This window comes from Micropterus salmoides, unplaced genomic scaffold (genome assembly GCF_014851395.1).
Source record: "Micropterus salmoides isolate LMB-PRFRI ecotype aquatic unplaced genomic scaffold, ASM1485139v1 Ms_hic_scaffold_18, whole genome shotgun sequence".
In the NCBI taxonomy this organism is placed as follows: Eukaryota; Metazoa; Chordata; class Actinopteri; order Centrarchiformes; family Centrarchidae; genus Micropterus; species Micropterus salmoides.
The window spans coordinates 1,156,730-1,175,774 of NW_024040928.1; the positions used below are offsets into that span (position 1 = coordinate 1,156,730).

Sequence of the window (19,045 nt, forward strand, 5' to 3'; positions counted from 1 at the left end):
TGAAGTTGTTGGGCCGCACATGGCCTGCAGGCCGTAGTTTGCCCACCCCTATAATAGAGTGTTTCATTTAAAATCTCATCAATTAATTTAGTTATAACTGTGTTATTAGCATCAAGCCAACAGAAGTAATCATGTATTTTATTTTCCTTTGTCAAATGAATTATTTGATTAATTAATTTGATTTTATGTATTTTATTATTTGTTCTGTATTTTATCAGGGGAGACCTCAAAGCCTCAGAAAATAGGACAAAAACTAGGTGCAAGACTCAAAACTATTAACACTACAAGGGCAAAGTGGGAAAATGTTTTATGATTTGGGTAGGTTGACCCCAGGTGGTCTGACTGACATTGTCTTTTTAACCAGACGTGGTGATGTATACCGTTTCAATGAATGTCAGTAGAGATATTTTTGAGAGCTTTTTTTTTTTTTTTATGATGGTCTACAGCACACAACACTGCATGGTTGAATTATAAGTGATATGAAATAAGTCATGAACATTACTTGCTGCCCCCCCCCCCCCACAACCTACACCACTTTATATAAACAAGACTACTGAACAATATTTATAACAATACTATATGTAAAACAGAAGTCGCTGTCCAGTTAGTCTGTTCTGTCTAGGCTCTGATTGGTTGGTTGAAGTGACACTGACGAGTGCATCAACTTGATGAAAAGTTGAACATGTTTCAACAAAAAGGTATCAGGTAGCTAAACTCAAACCTTGCTCATCTGATCCCTGTTGTCGTCTGTCTTTTGGCTTCAGCTGCAGAACCTTGACAACAGTTTAACTGGTATCGCTGGGCTGAGTTGCCTCACTGGTCTGCTCTCTCTGCGGCCAGTGCCGTTCGACTCACTGGGCACAGAGGGATGATTGACTGATAACGCCACCAAATCAATCAGCCTTCTTTGTGCTTTTCCTCTTTTAGTTTGTCCACCTCAGTCCACTCCACAAACTTACTTATCCAAACAACACTTCAGAGGTGGGAAAGGTGCGGGGTCCAGGTAAAGTCAGAAAGGACTGGATCAAAAGTAGCTGGCTGGGAGAGAGAGGCTGACAGATGCCACACCCAACCACGGTGGACGTGCAGCCCAGTCAGCCCACAGCAGCACTTAGTTCTATTTATGTGGGGGGGGGCTGGGTTTTTAAAAATATGTATATACTGCGTTGCAGCTGGCCAACTGTCAAGTGGCTCCAGATGGCCAGTCAGTCAAGGGTCTACTCCAGCAATTTTCACTTACAACAGGGTAAGCATAAATTCTCTCAGAACAAAGAATAAATAAAACAAAGAGGTAGTCCTGGCTGCTAAGCAACATGGACAGACTGAGTCACAGGCCTCAAAGTCCCTGGTAATAGAATTACAGAAGAATATTAAGAATAGAAAGACTGCAGATGTCATGCATCCAGAACAGGTATTTATAGAAAGTCAAATCACCAGCATTTTGTATTAACCATGACGAAACCATAACAAAAACATCACTTGTGTTTTTTGTTGGTTTGCGTTTCTTTTTTGCTACTAAAACAGCCAAAACCACCATGAAATGATGTATATAGTGGGACTGACCACTTAATATTTTGTTCTGACTTACCAATATTTTAGAAATGAGAAAACGCTGAAGAATCCAAAAAACTGAGTGAGACAAAGTTGGAGCATCCATATGCTTGATGAGTCCCACTAAACGCTAAGGAACAGCACAGCAGCATTCATCTCTGTGAAATATAAACTATTTGTAGTTAATAAGGTGAAGAATTTACAGACCCAGCAATTTTCTCTATAAGACATAACATGGATACGTATGAAGATGCACATCATTTATTAGTGTTTGCCTGCTGTAAAAAAAATGCAATTCCAAGAACCTGAACTTTTCCAACAATTTAACATTTATTTTTAGGCTATAAAAGGTAACTAAATCATACCTCAGGCAAAGCATTGAATTGATCTTCCCTACACCAACATGTGCTGTCAAGTACATTATTGTGGTATATTTCTTTATCCAGTGTGACAGCAGCCTGTGATTTCAGGTTTTGGCTTTCTTTGAAACCTCTTGGTCCCAGTCAGTGTCAAAAACATCATTACTTAATTCGACAGAGCTAAACAGAGACAGTCCTGAGAACAGATCCTTGGAACCACCAACACTACTTGGTGGAGGGCCCAGCTCAAAGCACTTCCTCTTCTTCAGATGAATAGCACCATCGTTCACCATGGTTACATGTTTGCTATGGTTTCCAGCATTAGTAGGCACAGTCTGCTTTGTTTTAGCTGCTGACTCTGTCCCTTGTTCATGTCCCTGTGCTGGTGTGAGCTCTGTGGCTGGGGGGTGTATTATGTCCTTTACTTTGCCCATGGTGACTACAGTTTTGGTGTTCTTTCCTGAGGGACTGTGTTTTATTGTTTCCCTGTCTTTGACGCATGCAGCACCTGTTTTAAGTGGGCCCCCCCCCCCCACTTTCGTTTGCACTGTGGTCGCAGGTTCAGTCGTGCAGGTGAACGTGAATCTTGACAGTTTAGCCAGAGTTGAGGAGGCCACAAATGACTTGGTGCAACCTGATTTGGATAGTGCTGGATCACCAATGCAAGTGCTTGGTTTTCCTGGAGGCGTGCACTTAAAGCTGTCTGCTTTACTCTCATCACCAGTGTTGGTTCTTTGGTGCGGCCACAGATTTCCTGTATCGTCATTCCCCTTTCGTCTATCTGCAGTTGTTACTTCTGCCAATTCGCCAAAAGAAAAAACATCCCTATTCAGTTCTTCTGACAAAATACTGGCTTCAGACCTTCTCTCACCCACCTCACCCACACAGCTCAGATTTCTCCTGCCACCACCTTCAGAAAGACTTTGGTACTGTCTTTTCTTTCTTCTTTTCTTCTCTGGGTCTGTAAGTGGGTCTTCACTTGAGTCATTATGACCAACTATCTTGCTTTTTGTGGGCAGGTGAGGGTCTCTGCTGCCTGGGTGACATTCTGCCATGACACCTGAGATGGCCCTGAGGTTGTGCTTGTGGACTGAAGGTATCATCTTCCTTGGTTTGAATATAAAGCCCGACAACTTTGCATGGACTTCTTTATCTGCTTCACCTTCAGCATTCATCTTTTCCCTTAGCACAGTACTAATGTTCTTAGTCCCGGCCTGGCCCCTCCTGTCTTCCTTTTCACATCTACTTTTTTTACCAGAGGACAAGTTATCCTGGACTCGGTCATTTGAGGGGCAGTTCTTGCCTGATGACAGCGTGCTGCTAGCGTGGCATTCTGAAGTCATATGATTTTTACTTGCACTATCTCCGGACACCACTATCTCACCTTGTCCTTCCCCTCCCTCTCGGTCACACTGCTGATGACTCAGCTCCACCTCCCAGAGTCTTCTATCTCTCACATGCTTTGAGACTTTCTGTAACACATACCCCAAAGACTCTGGGGGGTTGTTATCTTCCTGTCTCTTAAAGCTCTTTTCTTTAATGTTTTCATATGTCGTACAGTTTCTGTTTTCGTCTTCTGAAGCAGAGATTATGGCTCCAGAGTGATGTGATAAGACGTCTTGGTTTAATGCTGAGCCAGTGCTAAGGTCCTTCTCAGTCTGACAGATCGGCTGTTTGGTTAATGTCGACATTTTCGGCCAACTGGACTTCTGTTTTCTATTCATGTTTTCTTGTGTTGATGTAAGTAGAGGCGAGGCGGTACCATCTACCAGTGATGGAGTGATGGAATGGAACCAGTCCAGGCCGCTCTCCGCTGTCACATCACCCCTGCAGTTACTGGGGATGTCGTGCTGTTGTGTTTTGCTGATGGAGTTTGTGTCTCGGAGCTGATGCTGATAATTATAAGTTGGTGGGTCAGACTGGGAGCCATCTGAGGTGTTGCTTTTTAACCTATTGAACAAAGAAGATGCAGATGAACTCCTCTGGTGTTAAAAGCTATGTACAATTCTGTGCCAGAGAACTCCATGGTCACTCAAAAACTACTACCCCCTGTGCACAAAGTCAGTTGCACAAAGGAATGGTTTCCCAGTTTGCTGTGGAAGTATTAACAAAAAATACAACCACAAGATAAGTTAAATGAACTACATGGGCCATGTTCCTCATTGTAAAGGAACGACCCAGCACAACAGTATGGTTGTTTTATGTTTGCTTTTGTACAATATTGGAGTTTGATGGCATGGATCAATACATAGTAGGAATATGAAGCTAGACAATAATAAAAAAAATATAACACAAGCAACATTCTGTAAACACTGAAATATTCAGTCTAGGTTATCCAACATTAGCTCTATAATCAAGACTCAACAAATGAAAGAAAACAAGCAGTCAGTTACTCACCTGGCCAGTCTGTTCATCTCCTTCTGAAGGAGCAGCGGCAGGTTCAGTCCTTCCAGCAGTAGCTGACACCGAGTCCGATACTGCTGACCAGGGTCGGCAGGGAAGGAGGTAAACAATGCATTTACATTTCCCAGCAGAGCACCACCCTGAAAGGAGGAGTGCACCGTATAGTTACTGCATTGTGGTGGAAAAAGCGGCATGAGCCAAGAGAAAGACAAATCTGTGTAATGGGTCACTTGTGTGTCAGTGTCAAAATGTTTCATGATATCAATCCAATACTGATCAATCCTTTACTTGTCGTCAACAGTGGTTGGCATATAATTGACCCTTCGCTAAGCCATGCCCCCCTTAGTTGCTGTTGCCAAGTCGGACAAACTGTTGGACCTGTCGGATTTATCACAACACCTCCACTGTCTATAACTGGGGAACTTTTGTCAAATTTTTTGATAAATGAAAAAAGCGATCTGAGAAAGGAGACAGAAAGGTCTGCATTATACGTTTGAAGTTTTTATTTAGGCTGTCCAACTGACGTGAAACAAATAAAGACAGAAGCTAAACAGAGTAAACGTTAACCACCGCATCACCTAATGATTGAGACGAAGGACAACGATATTAAGGATCAACATTGTTCCTGTACAGCTGGGTAGGTCTCTATTACACTATTACGTCATTAAAAAGCAAAAACAGTAGGGCTTTATAATGTTACGTTCCGTAGTAATTTAGCTAGCGTTAGTTACCTAACCTACAGTCCCATTTTTCTGGATGTCTTTTAGGTTGTGGAATGGGGAATAAATCTTACTTCGCCTTTCAACCTCTCTGGGTAGCGACTGTAATTATTACAAGTGCCCCAAGAACAGCTTTGACCATGTCTTGGAAAAATACAGCAAACAAACAAACAAAAAAAAACAGTCAATGGAGCGCAGCCATCAAAGTGGCTCACTTAGAGAGAGTCCAATAGTGCGCAGTGATTGGCCAGCTGCGTATTCGGGCAGTGGCTTACAGAAGGGTCAACTGGACTAGGTGAAGTTACTCACAGTCGGACTACACAAAAGTGCTCAACCTTTTGTTTTGGTTGCCGCTCGCCTGCAGGGTTGCCACAGAAAGCACACAGTAAACTTCAACCTCACAGAATCCAACATGCGGTTATCTTTTCTGTCATCAGGAGTCACAAAGGCCCCCCCTCATCACTACTCTATCTGGCTGTAGGGAGGAGTCCCAAAGCACTCACTGTATTTCATATCAGAGGGGCTGTGGCGGAAAAATAACCAGACTCTGTTACACACAGGGTTGAATAAAGATTCACTTGTACTCACTGATTTCACTAAGTGTAGATTCAGAATGTGAATTAACAGGAAAATCTATTAAATCCTTTTTTTAAACATGATAAAGTCCTGCAGTGTACAATGTTTACAGTCAGAGAGCTTATATATTATAAAAGGCTGATTATAATGGTAGGAGGTGTAGTTTTTTTCCTGAGCTGCTGATGAGAGCCTTACTGAGCGCATACAGTATTTATTCAGGAATCCTCATCCCCTCTGCCTCAACTGATTTTTGACACCAAAACAAAAGCAAGTTTAGCTGTTTAGCAACCTCGAACAACAACGCTGTGCATTTCAGGACAATGGCTGTCAATTTCTATACTCGTGTGACTGATTAGTTTCTATGATGTGACTGTCTGCATCAATCAGTATACTCACCAATATATCAAAGTTTATTTATTATACAGTATTGTTTCTATTGTCCACTTCCTCGTCATTGTCTATTAAAAACTGAAAGTTGTACCATAACAGACGAAATATATCAAAGAAAACCAACAGTTCCAAATATAACGTAACAAACAGACAGATAAGGGAAATTTGTCATTATTAGTTTATTATTCTTCTTGTAGTAAAGTATGTTGTAAAGTACATTGTGTTTTGTCCTTACCTGCATTGAGCACTCCATGACAGAGACCGCCATAACAGCATCCTCCACGGTCACGGTCTCTCTGTACATGAGCCTGGCATGGGCTGGAAGTTTCAAATCATTCTGTGTGAGTGCTACAAAGTGTGTTTGTGATTATATTGTACACATTTCACCCTGCTGAAAATCTGTGTTTCATCTTTGGTCATATTTGGTACTCCACACATGGTTCTGATGATGGTGCTTGTATAAGAACTCTGCCTCTTTCTGAACATGGTGAAGATGGGTAACCCAAAGAGAACCAGAATCAGTTAGACCTGCTTTGAGACCCAGGGTCCAGGGCCCTGTTTCAGAAAGTGGGTTTAGTGAAAACTCTGAGTAAGTTGAGCCTGAGATGAGGGAAACTCTGGGTTTTCGGTTTCAGAGAGTGAGATCAGATAAACTCTAGGTCGATCCTCCACTCCTACGTTTTAGAGCCAATCATGGTCGCGTTGGCAGCATACATATTTCTAGCTCCACCCGATTAAAATGGAGGCTCTGCCTTTATTTACCCGTTGCCATGGTGAATCATAGTATCGTAGAGCTCCGTTGATGAGGCTTTTTTTCACCCCCATGCACACGCTTCCATCAGGCTCAACATACTCAGAGTTGACTGAACTTATTCTGATCGGCCTTTCTGAAACGGAAAACTCAGAGTTTGACAGCTCAGAGTTCTTCAACCCAGAGTTCAGGTTTACACTCAGAGTTTGTTGAACCTGCTTTCTGAAACAGGGTCCAGGTCAGTAACTTGATACCAAATGTCCAGATGTTTATTAGCATTCACACAATAGTTTTCTTATTAACATTATAGATTTGTGCTGTACAAAAACACTGAACAACTTTCAGTTGTCAACCATTTAGATTAAGACAGATTTGGTTGTAAAATGAAGTGTTAAAAGTGAAAGGTGAAGTATTAGAACTGTCCACAACCCACAAATCAGCGTCAAAGGTGAGGACAACTCAGGGTTAACTTCAAAACTTCAACTGAAGTCAAAGCCTCACCTTCAGCCAGTCTGCTCAGACTCTCCAGCATGCGAATGGTGGTGCGGGCAGCGTTGCGGCCGTCACTCTGTCTCTGCAGCTGGTAGTAACGAGTCAAGATGATGTTGGCCTCCTCAGACACCTGCGGCTGCAGCCGCTTAATCACACAGAAATAAGCTTTCATTTTCTCCAAGGACCACAGGCTAGAAGACTCAGCAGGTAGTCCTGAGAGCAAAACAAGAGATGTTTCACCACGTCAATCAAAATGCTCTTCAGGGAAGGGATGTGTGATAATATGAATACTGCATTACATACTTGTTGATGTTTTGATTAAATCACTATATAGTATCCACCTTAAAAACAGTTTTCAGTGTTCTGCTGAGACAATATTCTGCATTTGTTAATAAATCTATGTTCACAGGTATTCAAGACCTATTTTCAGTGGACACTGTATTTAGAAATATTATTTATTTACAGATAACTAATACTTATATTCTTATTTCTACCTAGAATGATGTATAACATCTTTACTATACAATCACAATAATTAACAACATTTTTTAAAATTGTTTTAGCTTTTCATTTCCAAAGTCAAAAGCACTTCCTCTACCTCTGTCCTCCAGAATAAAAGAGGAGATGATGCGGTCCCACTCTGAGTTTCTGGTGTCAAGCAGAACTAGGACCAGGTCAAAACGACTCAGCAAAGGGCTGGCAAGCGCTACGTTCACAGACAGTGGCTCGTTGGGATCATACTGGCCTTTAGGGTTGGCGGCAGCCAGGATTGTGGTTCGAGTGTTCAGCTTACACACCATGCTATAGAGGACAGAGAGCAGGATGCAGAAGAAAGAGACTCCTGCTGTTAATGTCCACCCTAACCTGTCTAACATGCCAGCTTGATAAACAGTTTAACCTGCTAAACATCAGTAAAGTCATTGTCAGCATGCTGCCATTAGCATTTAGCTCAAAGCACTGCTGTGACTACATATAGCCTCACAGTGCTGCTAGCATGGCTGTAGACTTAAAGCTCACACTACAGCTTACATAGCTGTCCCACACACAATCATATAGAATATTAAACCCAGCAAGCATCAGCGCAAAACAGAAGAAACAAGCATGTTTCCAGAAAGTGGGTTTAGTGCAAACTCTGTGTTTGTTAAGCCTGGGACAGAGACAGTGATCTCTGGACATAAAAACTACAGTCTGCACTGTCCTTCTTTACCACACTGTGACTCTGTGGACATTAAGGCAGTTGTCAGGTTGGTAACAGCAGTATCACTGTTTAAATGAAACTAATCTATATGCAGCTGTAAGTGATCAATGAACAATCATTTGTCATGTTGTGATTGGTCACACTGATGGAACATTTCTATCATAGTTCTCATGCTGGAGATGATGATGAGGACAATTGTGGTGCAGCTGAAAAAACTAAACGTAGTTTAAAAGTGAGTTTTTGAATATTAGCTGCATTTTAATGTGTTCTGACAGCATTTCATTAAAGAGGTGGTATTATATTTTTTGACTTTTCCCTCTCTCCTTTATTGAGTTGAGTTATATACCTTTTTTGTGCATGTAACAGGTTTGCAAAGTGAAAAAGCCCAAAGGGAGTTCCCACATCCCACAGAAAACTCTGCTCTGAACTGCTTGACAGCTCATTTGTAGTCCAGCCGCTTCCCTTCATCCCTGTGACGTCACAGGGATGAAAGCTAAATGCGCCTCATATAACGCTCGCCAAGCGGCTAGTCCGACACGCCCTCAGAAACACTGGTGGAAAACACTGAGCCGCAGCACAGCTCTCCTCTCCCTTCCAAACACTAGCTACCCTCCAGGCAGTCAGTGGACATAAAGTTGTTACTGTGATGTAGAGACAGAGCTCAGTTAAAACTTTATGGATGAAAGATACTTTTGTTACAGATTAATAACTCACCACTCTGAAACTCTCGCTCCAGTCCATGTTGCCAAGCTGGTCGGCAACATGTACAGCTGAACCGAAGCGTGTTTACCGGCTTCTCGCTGACCTGCCCTTCTCTGCTTCTGATTGGCTAGTATAGTCCTCAACTAGGAACTGCGCATGTGCAACTCCCAACAAAGATCATATAGAGACAAGATGAATCACTCCCATAGCGAAGCCTTCAAGACAGGGTGAAAAGAGGAGCTGCAGCAATGTGCAGTATGAAAAAAATATGGTGTTGTTTGAAAATTTAACCATGTAAAACTGTTCTGGTACAACCTCTAAATAAGATTTTGAACCTGAAAGTGAGCTGAATACCACCTCTTTAAATGTGATTTTTGATGTAACATAGATGTCTAAAAATGTCAGTGAGCTTGAATCTACATAGATTTTCATCTCCACATCACCAAAATAATTATTACTGGGTCGGACTGTGACTTTACAACCCCAGGTCCATGAGTAAACCGTGTTATCTGTTTGATCCATATTTTCATCTTCTGTTATTGCCACTGGCATTTTTTCCCTGTCAGGTTACAGCTGAAAAAATAGATTTAAAAATCAAATGCAACACACAGAAGGATTTATGCACTTTATCATTAAGGAAATTCCATTCTGGTAAATGCTGAATGAACGCTGACTAAAATCTAATATTGTTAACTTACTGAGTCCTTCCTCCACTCCTGTGATAAAGATAAATGTCATGGTCCGCATTCATATATCACTAGCACCAGTGGATTAAAATGGAGGCTCTGCACGTTATTTACCCGTCGCCATGGTGAATTGTAGTATCAGGGCTCCATTCTTTTTTTCATTTCCCCCACACACACTCACAGTGAACCTACTCAGAGTTGATTGAACTGATTCTGATCACATCTCAGGCTTAATCAGCTCAGGGCTCAGGATTAGGCTCAGTGTTTGTTAAACCGGCTTTCTGAAACAGGGCCCTGGTAGTGGTAATGGTGTTGTGTGCATGTTTTACAAGACATGCTTGAACTTCAACTAACTTTCAGAAACACTTCCAAATATAACTAGTGGGAACTGAAGACATATTTACTGACTACTGTTCCTTTGCTCACAAAGCAGTGTATACATTGCTATTCACTAATCAAAAAAAGACCCACCAAGCTTGCATATGTATAATTAGTTAGCAGTGAATCTCACTTATACCCATCCCAAGAGTACAAGCTGCTCAGAATGCTGCTTGACATTCTTTACTGCAGATTTTACACATGGCTTCTATGAAATGTAGTAATTCTCCATTGCCAGTTGGTACAAACACAAAGAGCTGACAAGCTACAGCAGTTGCATGTTTTTGCCCCCTTTCATCTACTTTATTACTACCAAACCCTATAAAAAGTAGATACACAGTGGAGTTTTTTGCCTAGACAAGAATTCTGAGCATGACTGTCCTACCCAGCTTTGGCCACACTAATAGACTGCTGCTCCATAGCTTCATGGATGCTGATGCGATCATGTTCCTTGATGCTGTTGAATTCATCTATGCAGCACAAACCGCCATCTGACAGGACCAGGGCTCCTGCCTCCAGATGCCAATCACCTCCATCTTTCACCGCTGCGACTGTCAGTCCTTCAACAGATGATATCATGCGTCAACAACTTCAGTAACTTCCAGTAATACACAAAACTGACAGGATGTGTTTATATATAGCATGTATACTTCATATGAGGTACTAAAAACCTGAAAGCTGACAGGTAACATGCACTACCTGCACTTGTCGATCCAATTCCAGCCGTGAGCACAGAGCGAGGCATGATCTTGGCTGCATACTTCAGGAACTGAGACTTCCCTGTGCCAGGATCACCAACCAGCAACATATGACACTCACCTAGAGAGGAGAAGATTAACTAAACAGTGAGACTGCATCCCCCAGAGGACTAGCTCTGACACTGACAAAAGCCATCGGAGATTGGTTATTACCTAATATGAGCCTGCAGATGCCAGAGAGGCCAGAGTAGAGGAAGAAAAGAGTGCAACTCTTTTTGCTGAGAACTCTCATCCCTAAAGTATTTGGATTTACTTTCTGTCTGCATCCAATTGTCAATTTAAATGAACTGATACAAACTCTGAGCTCAGTGCATGGTCGTTAACACAAGAAGAGGACGCGGGCAGAGCTGCACAGTGGAGTGGGTGACACTCGGGGACATTTCCAATTTCAGGTACAGCCTAAATAATTTTCTTGTTGAGTGGCAACTAGGGTTGGGCCGAAAATGTCACAACACTGAGCTGGCATCGTGAATTTACCCCACCCCGCAGCATAAAATAACATCTTAATTTTTCACCGTATACCCCTGTGAAACCAGATTTTAATCCCCATGAATATTTTTATTATAATTTTTAAATCTACAGGCTTTGCACCTGCCTCGGATGTCTCTTCTCCACACACTCACACACAGCTACACCTGGTCTCTCACTGCAAACACACACACAGACGCCTCTCTCTGTCTCTTTCTGCTCCCCTGCCTTTCTACATCAACTATATGTTTTAGAAAGTCACCGAAAAGACACAGAACTCGTTCCTTTCTCAGAGTTTTTCACCCGCGATCCATTATATATGAAGAAGCCTATCAAACCACCGAAACCAACATCTGCACTCTGTGTATTCACTGTTGCTTTACCTGGTCCCTGCTTGTAAAATATCCATGTAACATAAAACCACATTTTTTACCAAGTAAAGTGTGACAAATACATTCCTGCAGAGGACGACCCCCATCCCGATGTTTCACTGTAGACATCATCTGATGCCAATTTTGTAGACATCGCCCAACCCTAGTGGCAACCCAGGTTTTCGGGTATTTTGTGGGCTGTGTATTACTACTGCGTAGGCCAACTGCAGCCCACCCAGTGAATTTTTAACATATTTTTAAACTCAAATATGTCTTGAGCTTATTACTAATAAACAGCACTGTACCTACATTGCACATCCTAGTTTAAACACTAGATGTCGCTGTCATTTTGAACAACTATTAGCAAGTCCCATCAACACTAGAGGTGCTGCCTTTTTGAAGGACTACTTGAACTACAAGGATGGATTAGTTCAACAATCAACCTCAGTTGATTAAATATGGCGGAACAGAAAATACTGTGACGACTTAGATTTTTCTGGCCCACATTCAAAAAGGCTTTTTAAATATTACAACAAAATAGCAAAATCACTGAGATACAGATGTCCTTTTCAGTTGCTTCACTTAAAACACCTACGAAACAAAAGAGTTACCTCTGATCTTGGTCCCAGAAGAATCTATTCTCTGAACTCCGCCAGCCAACACCATGGCAACCGCCAGTTTAATCACATACATGCCAAATACCTGTGGGCAGAGGCTTAACAAGATCTGGTTCCTACCTACAGAGTGAGGAGAGAATAACATTTAAAACAACTAATATAAAACAAGAATAGAAATATAGAGGAACTGTTAGTGTTATGAGGCAAATTCTTTCATACCAGCTATGGGATCATGTTTATAGCTATTCCAGAAGTCTTCGAATTCTTTCTGAACATCCTGCATGAGCAGGGCAGCAGCAGCCTGTTGGTTGTTCACTTCTATGTTGTTAGCTTTGAGAACCAGCTCCACATCACAGCGAGCGCCATCATAAAAGGGCTTCCATCGTTGGCACATCACCCCATAGACAGTCACATCATCACCTAGAAGCAGCCCATACAGTCCAACAGCATGAGCACTGTACACTGCCATCATCAGGTGAAAATGGTTATCAACAATGCTTTGTCTCACAGAATCAGTATACAGCGTTTGTATGTAAAATACTTGTACTTGTATTTTAGACAGCTTTTAATTTAGTAATGAACCAAACACAATGTTGTACCAGAAAAGTGGAAATGATGTATGCACAGTGTGTTTCGTGTCTGATCACTGAGGATAGTTGGTGATCATTACAGGCAGTCAATATAGCCTTCTGTCTGCTTTGGTACTCATGTACCAGGGCTGCTGTGGCTCAGGAGGTAGAGCGGGCTGCCCGTTAATCGGAAGGTCAGCGGTTCAATTCTCAGCTCCAGGCTGCGTGGCGAAGTGTCCTTGGGCAAGATACTGCCCCTGGTGGCTGATCCAAGGGCCTGAATGTGCCTGAAAGTTAGTTTCTGTTTGAGTGAATGCAGATGTAGTGTAAAAGCGCTTTGAGTGGTCGAAAAGACTAGAAAGGCGATTTCAAACTGGGCCTTACTTTGAGCTGCATCTTCAGTTCTTACCAGATTTACAACTGTCAACCAGGTCATCCTCCAGAACCACCACCATAGAACGAGGAATACTGCCCACTGACAGCCTCTGCACCTGTGTTGGGGGGGCAGGAGTTACACTGAGCAAAGGGATTTATTTATTTATGTTATGTTTACTTGATAAGGATGAATAGAATGTAGAATAGAACAGCTATTCTACATTCTCAGTATCACAGTGTTTATAGCAAATGCTATAAACTCTTACTAAAGCCAGTCTGTCCCTAGAGGGGCTTTAGTAAAATCCCCTTTTTAGACACAAATCTGCAAATTAACTTTTTTATCTGAAGAAAACATGGTACTGCATATAACATGCATAACTGCCCTACTTGCTCTTGAATCTTGATCTCCTGGTAGTCCCTGCAGGCAGCAGGCTCAGATTCAGACAGACAGCTGAATTTGTAGGAGTTACAGCCATCAGGATTAGGACAGGCCACCGGTTGGACAAAGGTATAAAACTGGTCAAAATCCGCCTGCGCCGTGAAGACGTGCCGACACTTTACGCACATGTAATCCCGCTCATATTCCAGAACCTACAAGAGGTGGAGAAGGCACTGATTCTTATTACAATTCAAAAGGAAAAACGAACACGTATAACCACACATTTGTGTTTCCATTGTTCTGCCACAGCAGACACTTTATTACAAGTCATTTTTCTTCCCACAGTGAGGAGTGGAAGGCCCAGCAAGCCAGAAACTCAAATCTGTCTCAAAAAAGACAGCACACACCCGGTTACCAGACTTTTATTAAATGGCTGCATATTCTGCTCTTTAGCACCCTGGTAACTATTCGTACTTTACTGTGCTTGAACAGAACAACTATAAACTTCCCAGTGAAAATGCAAAAAGTACAGACACAGTACTGTATAGCTTTGACATGGTGGTCATTTCTATGAGGATTTCTTTGATATAGCCTTCTGAAATTACATGAAATGCTAAACTCTTGATCTGCTGATGTTGCATATGATCGGCTTTTAATAAAAATCTCCACTTCTCTTGTGGAAAAAAGAGAGTTGACATAATCAGGCCCAACAGAGAGAGAGAGAGAGATAAAAAGGAGCAGCAACGTAAAGCGCAGCAATCCTGCACTTCATGGTTCACACATTTAATGCACAACCATCAACAATCTCCACTTATGTAAGGGTTACATGAATATGGTCACCCAGTAGCCAAGCAGTGGCGTTAGGATCTACTCTATGTCAGTACCTCATCAACTAATCTTCACCCATCTCACTCAACCATTTCCTAATCCAGTTATTACCTAGTTAGTTAGTTAGTTAGTTAGTTAGTAACTAACTAGCTGCCTGACTAACCCTGACCAATACTGTCTTTTTATTATTCGGATCATATCTGTTTGATGTCGCGAAACGACCCAAGATAAGCGGTTTGAAATGTATTATCTTCATATAGGCATTATAAAAGAAAAGTCTCCTCATTAGCTTACAAGGGATTTACATCCCTAACTTGCTTTACTAACCTCTGCTCCTCCACGGTCACCACCAACCATTCTTTTCCTACCAGCCAGTCTGAAAAGTATTAGGATGTAGCCTACAGTAGAGGACAGAGCTGTAGGCTGCACCAGTTTAATCTAAGCTTGTAGGCTACCTAATGTTCTCAACGCTGGACAAGTAGGCAGTAATAAAATGCAGCTAATATGTTAAATGCTATGCTATGCTAATTGAAGGAATATACGGAAGCCGTAAGTGGCCATCCATTCAAATATTTTTCTTACTCCATTTCCCTGTGATTACAGGATAATTTTTCTCGAGATCTTGAGATAACAAAACAGTACAGAGTGTTTCTTAATGATAATTTCAAAGGAGTTTTCAGTGTCAGTGGTTAGCTCAGTTGCTCAGTTGGCAGAGCACAGGACTTCTAGTCAAAGGGTTGTGTGTAACGCAACTTTATGTCTCTTTCTGTTGTGCATTTTCCATAGCCCGACGATTTCACCCACCGCTGCCAAAATTTACTGCAGGTGCTAATTTCATTCCCTGTATACACCTTTACAGCGGTTTCATTTCTGTGTGTTGTTTTTATTCATTAAATCCTTGTACAAGTAAAAAAGGCTCTACATGGGTCACTAAACTGATAATACTAAGTACTAACTTGTCAATAATCATATTGTTCAAGATTTGAAAGTATGCTGCAGGATCTGTTTTTAGGGGCACATGCGAGAGCCCGGTGTGGGCGTGGATAATGAGCACACACAGAGAAGAGTGTCACACACAGCACACTTTTTTGTTTAATTAAATGGCAACCTTTTTGCGGTTGTGTAATCGCACAAGATGACATCGCAATGTCCTGCTGACTGCCTCATCATTAACTACGGGATTATAAATGACATGTTTAGTGTTAATGTGTGTGTGTCTGTTGCACCCCTTGGCAAACGTTCTGCTAATGTAACAGCAGCAGTATCATAAAGGTTACTTTACTTCAACAAAAACAGCTGGATGAGCAATAGCGCTGAAATGGTGTGGTGTTGTTGAAAACTGAACACTCGCCGTGCTGTTACCTTGGTAACACTGGTCCGTATGACAGTACCAGTGACAGACAAAAAGTGCCCCACATCTCTGGACCTGGGAATGGTGTCTCTGGTCAGCTCTGGGCACACTGGCAGACCTGGGCACACATATGAGAGCAAATACACAACAAAAAGGTCAATAAAAAATTAATTCTAACCAATCTAACAAAAGGCAAACAAAATGTTTAGAATACAAATGTTGGTAATGCAACAAAGCAGACTGCAGAAGAACACTTTGCTGAACCAAAAACAACGACTGATTATGTGAACTGGTTCATCCACCACATGATTACACACCCTTTCTGATGACAAAATGTGCTTCGATTATAAACATAGAATTCAGATATCTTATTTATTTAATAGTAGCCTACATCTGGTAACATCTGACCATCATTCCCAGTTGGAGGTCTAACCTGTAATGCGGGCATGGATAGTGTGTCTCATCCTCTGCTCTTTTGTTCTTGGTCCTCCGTAGTGTTTGGGAGAGGAACTGTCAGATAGCTCCACGGCTGTTCTGTGTAACACTTTATCAAATATAGCCAGGACATCATTGGGATAGGCGTTGAAATAGTCCCCAACCTGTGGTCACAGATAGCAGAGATACCACATGTGTATGTGTAAATGCACGCACGCACGCACGCACTCGCACCTTATTGTGCTGACATTACCTCCATATTGGCTTCAAACAGTGTCATGGCATTAACAACAACAGGGTGATGGGTCTCTTCATTAGTATCTGCAATACGCTGGAGAATGTCCCCATGATGATGCTCTCTCAGGTAGGTTTCAAACACCCGGCCAATCAGGGCCTCCTGTTCCGGGCTTATCAACATAGCGAAGTGATGTGATCTGAACCCCTGGAAGAAAAGAATCGAATTTGAGATCATACAAATGTCACGTTAATTGGAGTTAAAGAACAATTAAAAAACTCAGCCAAGTTCACAACAGATAACAGTTTCCTTGTTATAAATATTGTGTGTTTGCATTCAGGAATAACTTAATATTTACATCCAGAAAGTTTACTTAACGTTACTGGTAATTTTATGTTGCAGCTGATTACTGGTACTTCATCAATACTATAGCCACCAAAAAGAGGGCCAGAGAGCTCCAGTGCTTTTATATACAGTGAAATTCTGGATTTCTGAACAGCTGTGGTTTATCACAGTAATGCATGTGTTCCAAACATTTACATGCTAGGGCAGGGCCGGAATGGTGCCACTGACACACATTTTAAGACCTGAAATATCTATATTTTATTCATGTAGTTTCATGAAGTCGTTCTCCTAGTGTTTGCATTGACGCCTACAAATGATTATTACTTCATGCTTAATGAAATCATAAAAACTGGGAAGTACATAACAAGGGCATGTGCTGTAGCAATATTAAACTGGACTACACCTAGTGTAACGATATCTGTCGCCTCACTGAGGCATCTGTCCTTCAGTGTCAGCCCGGTGTTATGCAGCAGCATTTAGCAGGAAGGTAACGTTAACTGTTTGTAGTCGTAACACCACCTCGGCTAGCTAACAGTTAACTGCCACATGGTTGTAATACAAACAGAAGGCTTCACTTACCGTGACCTTGTTCCAAAAACAAACTTCTCTTTCCCCACGGGAACAACAGACTCGTGTTGCGCGCGCCAGGACTGACAGGAAGAACTACAGCGAACAGGCTCGCTGGTTGGCTCGTTCGCAGGATCGCTGCAGAGCATGTCGGGTAGATTCCTGTTTACAGCCACAGCCCATGCCCAACTTTTTTTTTTTTTTTTTTTTTTACAACTTTATTCAAAGAGAAACATCTTTAACAACAATAACCGGGTGTCTTCTAAAAACAAACAAAAAGAGGCAAATGTCGATCGTTATCACAGCTTAGTTATTGTCATCAACAAGTAAATGTAGTTTAAAGATGATGGTATTTTGCCATTATAATTATTGCAATGATTTAACTTTTGATATGAATTGGCGCAATAAATGATATTGATGAAACTGTTGCTTGTTTTTTTTTTATCATATTATCCACAACACCTTTGGCAGAAATGTCAACCTGGGAGCAGTGCATGGAGCTCCAGGATCTGATCACTTTGGGGTTGCCAAAACACTCCGCTGCCTCCAACAGGGGTTCTACTGGGGTCAGTATAGGTGAGATATGTGAAGGCTATTGCCTCACTGCATGTAAGGACCCCACAGACAGATTTCATATCCAGCTCATACAGTTTCCTGCAGGGTGCCCCTTGGATAGAGTGGGGATTGATGTCCTTGGGCCATTTCCTTGCATGGAGAGGTGTAACCCGATGCATACAGCTTGCCAGACTAGGAGACAGAGACCATAGTGGATGCAATAGTAGAGAGAAGCTTCATCAGATTTGGGGCACCTGAAATCATTTACACCGACCAGTACAGGAACTTTGAGTCCATGTGTTTTTAGCCACAAGACCCTTACCACACTCACCTTCAGAGTGATGAACTGATTAAACCACACATTGTCAGAACAGCTGGCCGTAGTGATAGCTAAACACTAAAAGGCCTGGGACACCCATTTGTGTTAATGACATTTCGGTCTGCTGCCTGGGACACCACTTCCTGCTCCCCTTCCCTTCTTATGTTAGGCATGGAGATCCGGATAGCTGTAAGACCGGCCACACCTTAGCACCCTGTGGGAAGGAGCCATATTGCCAAATTTTGTGTGAATGCAGGTGAAACACATAGGCTGTTTAGTTACTGTTTATGCTTCTCTTCATGTTTGTGTGTAACTCAGCCCTCCCTTGGTCAAACAGGCACACAGACCTTCAGCTGACGAAGCCCATCATGTGTGTAAATGTATTTCAAAATGTGAGATTTCCGCATCACACTTCAGCGACCACTGTCTGATTAGTTTATCTTTATTGACATCTGAGCAACATCTTTGCTGATGTGCCACTGTCTCTGAAGATGTTATTTTGCCTGCCTGTCTTGTTAGTTAGCTCATTCATTTGCCTGCCTGTCAGTAGGACTTACACCTGCTCTCCCCGTCTCCAGGATTTCCTGCCTGTCTGTCTCGCCAGTTTACCTTTCATCCCCTGGATTCCCTCTGCCAAGCCTTCCCCTACATTGCCCCCCCTCACCTCG

At 42.1% G+C, this 19,045-nt stretch overlaps 1 protein-coding gene across 1 annotated transcript; it reads right to left on the minus strand.

The window, feature by feature from the left end:
* Positions 1-1,796: 1,796 nt before the first annotated feature.
* On the minus strand, positions 1,797-17,646 carry mcm9 (minichromosome maintenance 9 homologous recombination repair factor). Its single transcript, XM_038726465.1, has 15 exons — positions 17,516-17,646; positions 16,610-16,798; positions 16,355-16,520; positions 15,933-16,039; positions 13,751-13,954; positions 13,398-13,479; positions 12,639-12,839; positions 12,414-12,539; positions 10,905-11,024; positions 10,591-10,765; positions 7,840-8,042; positions 7,251-7,454; positions 6,234-6,316; positions 4,308-4,453; positions 1,797-3,860 (listed from the first exon to the last, which is right to left on the minus strand). Exons 2-15 carry the CDS (start codon positions 16,772-16,774, stop codon positions 2,018-2,020), a joined length of 3,825 nt encoding a protein of 1,274 aa, XP_038582393.1. The 5' UTR covers positions 16,775-16,798; positions 17,516-17,646; the 3' UTR covers positions 1,797-2,017.
* Between the last annotated feature and the right edge of the window lie 1,399 nt (positions 17,647-19,045).